Source organism: Aethalodelphis obliquidens, unplaced genomic scaffold, assembly GCF_003676395.1.
Source record: "Aethalodelphis obliquidens isolate GAN/ISIS:26980383/991018 unplaced genomic scaffold, ASM367639v1 scaffold7, whole genome shotgun sequence".
NCBI classification, from domain to species: domain Eukaryota; kingdom Metazoa; phylum Chordata; class Mammalia; order Artiodactyla; family Delphinidae; genus Aethalodelphis; species Aethalodelphis obliquidens.
The window spans coordinates 21,444,831-21,453,356 of record NW_020837951.1 but is presented as its reverse complement, the minus strand read 5'-3'; the positions used below and the strand labels follow the sequence as shown (position 1 = coordinate 21,453,356).

The window sequence follows — 8,526 nt, the reverse complement described above, 5'->3', positions numbered from 1 at the left end:
ATATTGAAGATGGAAGAAAACAAGCAACATTCTTGGCATATTATGCTTTATTATTTCAAGAAAGGTAAAAACACAACCAAAACGCAAAAAAAGACTTGTGCAGTGTATGGAGAAGGTGCTGTGACTGATGGAACATGTCAAAGTGGTTTGCGAAGTTTTGTGCTGGAGATTTCTCACTGGATGATGCTCCATGGTAGGGTAGACCAGTTGAAGTTGATAGCAATCAAATTGAGACATTAATTGAGAACAATCAACATTATACCACGCGGGAGACAGCCGACACACTCAAAATATCCAAATCAAGCGCTGAAAACCATTTGCTCCAGCTTGGTTATGTTCATCGCTTTGATGTTTGGGTGCCACATAAGCTAAGCAAAACAAACCTTCTTGACCTTATTTCCACATGCGATTCTCTACTGAAACGTAACAAAAACGTTCCGTTTTAAAACAAATTGTGACGGGCCAAGAAAAGTGGATACTGTACAATAATGTGGAAAGGAAGACATTGTGGGGCAAGTGAAATAAACCGCCACCAACCACACCAAAGGCTGGTCTTGATGCAAAGAAGGTGATGTTGTGAATATGGTGGGACTGGAAGGGAGTCCTCTATTATGAGCTCCTTCCGGAAAACCAAATGATTAATTCCAACAAGTACTGCTCACAACTGAAAGCAGCTACTCAGTGAAAAGCATCGGAATTAGTCAACAGAAAACACATAATCTTCCATCAGGATAATGCAAGACCCCATGTTTCTTTGATGACCAGGCAAAAACTGTTACAGCTTGGCTGGGAAGTTCTGATTCACCCGCTGTATTCACCAGACATTGCACCTTCAGATTTCCGTTTATTTTGGTCTTTACAAAATTCTCTTAATGGAAAAAATTTCAATTCCATGGAAGACTGTAAAAGACACGTGGAAGAGTTCTTTGCTCAAAAAGATAAAAAGTTTTGGGAAGATGGATTTATGAAGTTGCCTGAAAAATGGCAGAAGGTAGTGGAACTAAATGGTGAACACATTGTTCAATAAAGTTCTTGCTGAAAATGAAAAATGTGTCTTTTATTTTTACTTAAAAACCAAAGGCATTTTTTGGCCAACCCAATATTAACAAATAGAATCTGGGGGCAGATTTAAATAACAATTTACCATGACTATGACTGTGTATTACAAGAATGCAAAGGTGGCTAAATGTTTGAAAATTTATATTAATGTTGACCAAAGGGGGAAAAGTATATAATCCCATGATAGATTTCAATAAAACATTCATAAAATGTAATGTCCATTCTTGATAAATGTTCTTTGTAAAATGGGATTAGGTGAATAATTTCCTTATTATCAAAACATATCTTATACCAAAAGCCAACATCAAGTTTAGCGATTAAGCACTTATAATTTCTATAATGTGACATTGCTTTTATGTGATAAACATTGCAATTAGACAAAAGAACAAAATAAGAGGTTTAACTATTGGAATGAAGAAGACAAAATTATCATCATTTGCAGATAATAGAAAGCCTAAGATTCAGCAGAAAATTACTGAAAATTAAAAGAGTAAAAGAGAGTTGAGAAGGTTTTGATGATATATTAATATTCAAAAATCAAGTCTTATAATGTATAAGAAATATAACCCAAATTTAATCCATTTTAAAAGTACAAAACATAAAATTATACAAATAAATTTGAATTATGTGAAAAAAAGATAAAATTACCAAGAAATAGAAGATAATATATGACTAAGTGAAAAGGCATCCCCTGTGAGTGCACAGAAATATTCTAATATAAATTCTTCCAAAATAATCTAGAAAATCCCTTTTCTGGTCAAAATCCCAACATGATATTTGCAGAAACAAGCATATTTCAAAGTATTGTATGAAAAATATGTGCTATCTCAAATCAGTGGTGATTGGGAAAAGATAATCACATAAATAATTGTGCTATTTTAACTGCAGTGAATAGTGTGAAAGAAAAATACAGGTTGGTGTGAAATGTTTTAAATAAAATGTGGGTTCTTGTTTCATTCATTACACAAAATAAATTCCAAATACAGCAAATGTTTTAAAGTAAAAACCAAAATTACATAAGAACTAGGAGAGAGACTAGACAAATATTTTTATAATCGTGGGTGGAAAGTCTATCTGAGCATGTCATGACAGCCGGTGATCACAAACAAAAGATTAATAACCTCAACTATGTAACAATGAAAACTTTCCAATGGCAAAAACTGACAAGAGCCCTATAAGTAAAGTTGAAAGACAAAGGACAAATGTGGGAAAATATGTGCAATACAAATGCCAGACAACTTGCTGCTACTCTGGTATGAAAAGAGTTGTGTAGTCATTGAGAAAACATCATTATTCCTCCCACGGGAAGAAGTATCGGTTCTTCAGCTGATAGAATTTTTCTCCTTTCTCTACTGACCTGTTCCCACAGACTCTGAAGATGTAGGGAGAGGGATGACCAATGGCAGTTCCTATCACTCACTCCTGCCAGGATCGTCCCAGTGCCCTTCACACACACACACACACACACACACACACCACGTGAACATATCATACACACATACACCACACAATACAGACATGTGCACATACAACAGACAACACACACATGCAGCCATGTACCATACACACACACCACATGAACATGCACCACACAATATACACGTGTGCACACACAACACACGTATGCACACATGTACCATACACACCCCACTTGAACATACCATACACACATGCATCACACAATAACACATGTGTGCACACACAACAGGCAATATAAATATGCACACATGTACAATACACACACACTCATACCCTTTGGGCAATTTATTGAGGAATCACAACTGCCTGTTTGCAGTGTGTACCTTCCAGGAATACTGTTCAGCTGTCTCTAAGCTTTGCATTCTTTCTGGATCCAGAACATTGCCCTGGAATGTGGTTGTGGATGGGACATGTCCTGTCTGCCCCAGAGTGGATTCAGTGCCTAGAGGAACACCGCAGCCTATTTCCCCATTCCAGTCACCAGAAAGGCTTTCCTCCCTCTGCAAAAGGGCTCTGCTTTTGTGAAACGAAGCCAGAATGGACAGTGAGCTGAAGTCCGGTCCTCCTCAGACTCTGCCGTTAGGTGGTCTTAGTGTCCGATGGTTTTAGGAAACCCCCTTCTCTTCCCAGGTTTGGCAAGGTCTTCACGGGGGACTTGGGGAAGGGGGTCTCTGATCATGAGTGACTGCATAGAAAGCCAACATGGACCATAAACTGTCATACGACAACTTGTCCAGCCACGATGACAGAAATTCCCCAGAATGTATCTAATCGTGGGACAAGGTCCCTGTGGCAACAGTCACCTGTGGAGGTCACTTGTGGAGGTCCACATGACTTCAATTCTGTGGAGGCTCAATACTGCTGGAATCCCCCTTTGAAGATTGCCGTCAGAGCCTGAAGCACATTTTTTGGGGGTGTTCTGAGTCCATAAGTGAAATGTTTTTCAGATTGTATTCAATTTTTGGAAATAGGTAAAAGCCATTTGCCACATGTTCTAGTGTTTTTGTTTTTGGCCATGCCAAGTGGCATGCCGGATCCCGACCAGAGATTGAACCCATGCCCCCTAGACCTCCAGGGAAGTCCCCCCACATGTTCTAGCTTGTAAAAGAAATGTCCATAGAGAAGAGATTTGTGGTTGCCAAGGGGGAGGGAGGGTGGAGGAGGGATGGAGTGGGAAGTTGGGGTTAGCAGATGCAAAATATTTTATATATACAATGGTAAACAACTAGGTCCTACTGTATAGCACAGGGAACTATATTCAATATCCTGTGATGAACCTTAATGGAAAAGAATATTAAAAAAGAATGTATAGGGCTTCCCTGGTGGAGCAGTGGTTAAGAATCCGCCTGCCAATGCAGGGGACACGGGTTCGAGCCCTGGTCCGGGAAGATCCCACATGCCGCAGAGCAACTAAGCCTGTGCGCTACAACTACTGAGCCTGTGCTCTAGAGCCCGCCAGCCACAACTACTGAAGCCCGTGCACCTAGAGCCCGTGCTCCACAACAATAGAAGCCACTGCAATGAGAAGCCCGCGCACCGCAACGAAGAGTAGCCCCTCCTCGCGGCAACTAGAGAAAGCCCCCGCGCAGCAACGGAGACCCAACACAGCCAAAAATAAATAAAACAAATTAATTTTTTTTAAAAAAAGAATGTATATGTAACTGAATCACTTTGCTGTACAGTAGAAATTAACACAACATTGCAAATCTACTATACTACAATAAAAAAAATTAAAGAAATGTCCAACTGGTTCAGTTTTAATGATACATGTTTTATATGCATATATAATGTTTTCACCGTATGTAGAGAAACAGAGACAGAAAACTGTGAGGTAATAAAACTGCTTGATATTCTTTGGTAGCTCATAAACAAATTCTGAAGGCAATTCCCAAAGGGGATTTCTAAAGATTTTTCAAACACTAATAGCACCACTGGAATAAGTGTGTATTTAGTTTTTCAAAGCAACTACTTTGAAGAAGTATATTTAAATGAATATCTAGTATGTTTGGGGGAAAGAAGTCTCATTAGAGTCACAAATTGTGTAGCAGATGTTCTTTCTAAATGTTATTTTCAAAGGCTTAATAAGCATATCTTCCCCTTCCTATATGTACCTCCCTGCATCCCTCCAGCACCCAGCCAATCCAATGCACCATCAACTCCTTCATTTTTACTTTGGTAATGTCTCTCTTATGTTGGTCCATCCCTCTCTTGTGATCTTTAATGTCTCTTCATGAAATTTCCTGCCTTTGTTCATATTTTTATACCCCTCCCCCCTTCCATTACTGGAATTTCCCTTCTAGTCTTCTCTGCCTGATAAACCCCTCCTAATCCTTCAAGGTCCAGCTCAAACTCCACCTGGGTAACCTTTGCTACCCCCTTCCCTCTTCTACTTCTTTGCACCCCTTCCCTCTTGTCTTTATGCTTGTCATTCTGCTTGTGGTGTAGAAACTCCATCACTGAAGGCATTCAGTAAAATATTTGCTGGGTGTTGTGAAATGAAGGTTGGACTGATGTCTCAATCAGAGGGGAAATTCAGGGTCAAATGAAAGCAGATGACGTCAGCTTCTTTCAGCTGGGCAAGAGTCCAGTCTGCTCACAATGAATGCTAAACTAACAGGACGGGACTAGATTTCACACTTCCAGTCTCATTTCTTTGAAAGAGTGCTGGGAAGTTTCCTGGCTATACTCCAGATAGAGGACACACATCAAATCCTCCTTAGGGTTTAAGAAACACACCTCAGACAGATATGATCCATTGGAAGCTATCAATTAGGGAAGAGTAGTATTAGGCAAGAAAAGAAAAAAGTGTTATGTGGGAATAGAAAGGTCGAAGACACAGGCTGTGTGAGCTAGGATGGAAATCACACCTAGCCTTTGGACAGTGAACATTTTGATCAGCTGTCTGATGTCCACCTGGCTTCCTACTCCCATGTTATGTTCTTCGTTTCTTGCTTCATTTTTGCTGGTGCAAGAAAAATTCAAATATAGGTGTGACTTCCAGAGAAAAATAACAGCAGAACTTGTGAATTATCTGATCATTCTTTTCCCCTTGCAAGAGGATCTTACAGTTTTTGTTATTGATGTGTAAGACTATTGTACAGTAAGCCTATTAACTCATTTTTTAATTGATTTTAAACAGCTTTTATTCTTTTTTTAAACTAATTTTTATTGGAGTATGGTTGCTTTACAATGTTGTGTTAATTTCTACTGTACAGCAAAGTGAATCAGCTATACGTGTACATATATCCCCTCTTTGTTGGATTTCCTTCCCATTTAGGTTACCACAGAGCACTGAGTAGAATTCTATGAGCTATACAGTAGGTTCTCATTAGTTATCTATTTTATACATAGCATCAATAGTTTATATATGTCAATCCCATTCTCCCAATTCATCCCACCTGCCCCTTTCCCCCTTAGTATTCATATGTTTGTCCTCTACGTCTGTGTCTCTATTTCTGCTTTGCAAATAAGGTCACTTATACCATTTTTCTAGATTCCACATATATGTGATAATATACGATATTTGTTTTTATCTTTCTGACTTACTTCACTAAATATGACAATCTCTAGGCCCATCCACGTCTCTACAAATAACCCAATTTCGTTCCTTTTTATGGCTGAGGAATATTCCATTGTATATATGTACCACATCTTCTTTATCCATTCCTCTGTTGATAGACATTTAGGTTGATTTCATGTTCTGGCAATTGTTAATAGTGCTGCAGTGAATACTGGGGTGCATGTGTCTTTTTGAATTATGGTTTTCTCAGGGTATATGCCCAGTAGTGGGATTGCTGAGTCATATGGTAGTTCTATTTTTAGTTTTTTAAGGAACTTCCATACTGTTCTCCATAGTGGCTGCATCAATTTACATTCCAACCAACAGTGCAAGAGGCTTCCCTTCGTTGTTCATCATATTTATTGCAAACAATGGTTCCCCAAATGGTTAGACATTGATTCCCACACTTCCCTAATAATCAGTCATTCCCCACTAATTTGAAATCGCTATCAAGCTCTATACGTAGCAGGAAGGACCACCAATAATTCACTTTACCAAGTGACAGGCTCAAAAGGTGGGCTCTAGGGTGGACCTAGAGCAACTCCAAGCCAAATGGACAGCGACATTCAGCAAACTGGTAGTTAAAAAACCAAAAAGCCTGTGGTGATTCAGCAAGCTTACTCCTGAGAAGAATAATAATAAAAAGATCTGAGTACTTTGGTCTTAGAGTATGTGGCATAAGTATTGAGTTCAGAGCATTTCCAAAACACAGTATAACTCAGGGTAACTTAAGCTATGATTTCTTTCACTGGGTGTCATATCTCATCCCTGTGTGCTATGGATTTTTTTTTTTAAAGCTTTCTTTTCACTGTAAGTATTCAGTTTATACTGAATACTTATAAATACTTATAAATCTTATAAACACAGATTTAAATGATTCTAGTGGCCTATCACCACCCTCAGAGTGGGGTTCCTGGGGAATCTCTTCAGAATTAGATAGGAATTCACTAAGATCAGAGAATTTCGGAGCTTCTCAGTTGAAATGCTTCAAAGTTCAGCATAGCTGGGCAGCCTCTCCTTCAGGCTCAAGTCTCAGGCTCTCATTCCACTCAGAAAGCATCGGTTCAAAATAAGTTGTTTTCCCTGTTGCTCAGTTCTAACAATTTCTTTTTCTTTCAGTTTACCAGAATGCAGCGTGGTGGCTGATGAAGCAAACAGTTATGCAAAGCAGGAGTCATATAGCAAAAAAAGGTAAGTCAGTTTGGAAACTTTATCAGAGTTTCCAAAAATGCAGGCTAATACACAGCAGCAGACTAGAAGTAGTCCAAACAATTTATTCTTGGGAAACTGGTGAAGGCCCAGGAATCAAGGGCAATGACCTGGGTGATGAAGCTGACAACAGCTGGGTGGACAATAAAGGGCCAGTTGGCAACGCACTTGCAGGCAGAGGCTGAGGATGATGTGTTGGCCAGCCAACCTTGGAAAGCTATGAGTGCAATGCAATCAATACAGACCACAGTCCCAGGTCAAGTGTAGAATAAACACAAGTATCCCTCCAATGCACATAGGTAGCCCTCCGAGACACACAGGCAACTCCCCAAGTCTGTTCGGCACTGTGTGTCCCTCCAGGAAAGCAGACAGCCTCCTGCCGTCCAGAAGTAGGTCTCTGTTTCTTCTATCTCATCCAGCGACAAGCCTTGGTCTTTCCATGCCTGGCTCACAGTGAAACTCATGTGCCCTCCCAGCTGTATCTCCAGTGTAGGTTCCAGCTCTGTTCTAGCTCCAGCCCCATCTGAGTGATCTCTTTACAGAGGTCTGCAGGGGTCTGCAGCAGCAGCCTGCAGGTTGAGGGAGAGGAAGTCCGAGGAGTGGCTGCAGAGAGGAGGGGAAGTGGAGGAAAGGGGCTGACACCAGGGGTGTGTTACAGCTGGACACTGAGATGCAGTCTCACGAGGTCGGTATGGGGGCTCGTCCTTTTACCCTTGTGGAGTTCCTTCAGCCTCCATCTAATCCAGTGAGCTGTTCCAGATGCACAAATCCAGACCAGAGAGCTATGTGTTAATTTTCTACAAGAAATCCAGTAAAAATGCTCATGAATGCTGACCACAGGCAGTCAAGTCAGACTCAGCTGTTTTGTGCCCTTGGCAGCAAGCTGCAGACAGGCTGGAGTCCTTGAGTCTGGCAGCCCCGTGCACCACCTCCCTCACAGGGCCACACGCAGTATGGACATTTATACTCTCCGACCAGGACCAAGACACTGTCTTCCTTGTTCGGTGCAAGAGATGCGCTGCCCATCTGCTGCCCCTTCCTAGGTCTTGTGCTAATGATTCCCCTTTCCTGGGCTCTGCCCCTCTTTGCCCCTCATGGTTGTCCCTGACCATCCCAGCACAGCAAAACATCAGTGTCTGCATCATCTGGTGTCCATCCCTGTGAGATCTCAATTCACAGTGATCATCCCAAGACAACCCAAGTTCCCTCTGGTTCTTGGA

The 8,526-nt window shown here is 40.9% G+C and overlaps 1 protein-coding gene across 2 annotated transcripts in view; it reads right to left on the bottom strand.

Moving 5' to 3' along the window:
- Positions 1–272: 272 nt before the first annotated feature.
- SUSD1 (sushi domain containing 1) overlaps positions 273–8,526 on the bottom strand; it is a 141,594-nt gene continuing 133,340 nt past the window's right edge. The window contains exon 16 of one of the 2 annotated variants that reach the window (XM_027105207.1): positions 273–416. In XM_027105207.1, the coding sequence (XP_026961008.1) occupies positions 394–416 (23 nt within the window). In that variant the 3' untranslated portion in view covers positions 273–393. Of the gene's footprint in view, positions 417–7,989; positions 8,104–8,526 lie in introns of those variants that run through there. The other variant, XM_027105208.1, reaches the window with a different exon arrangement.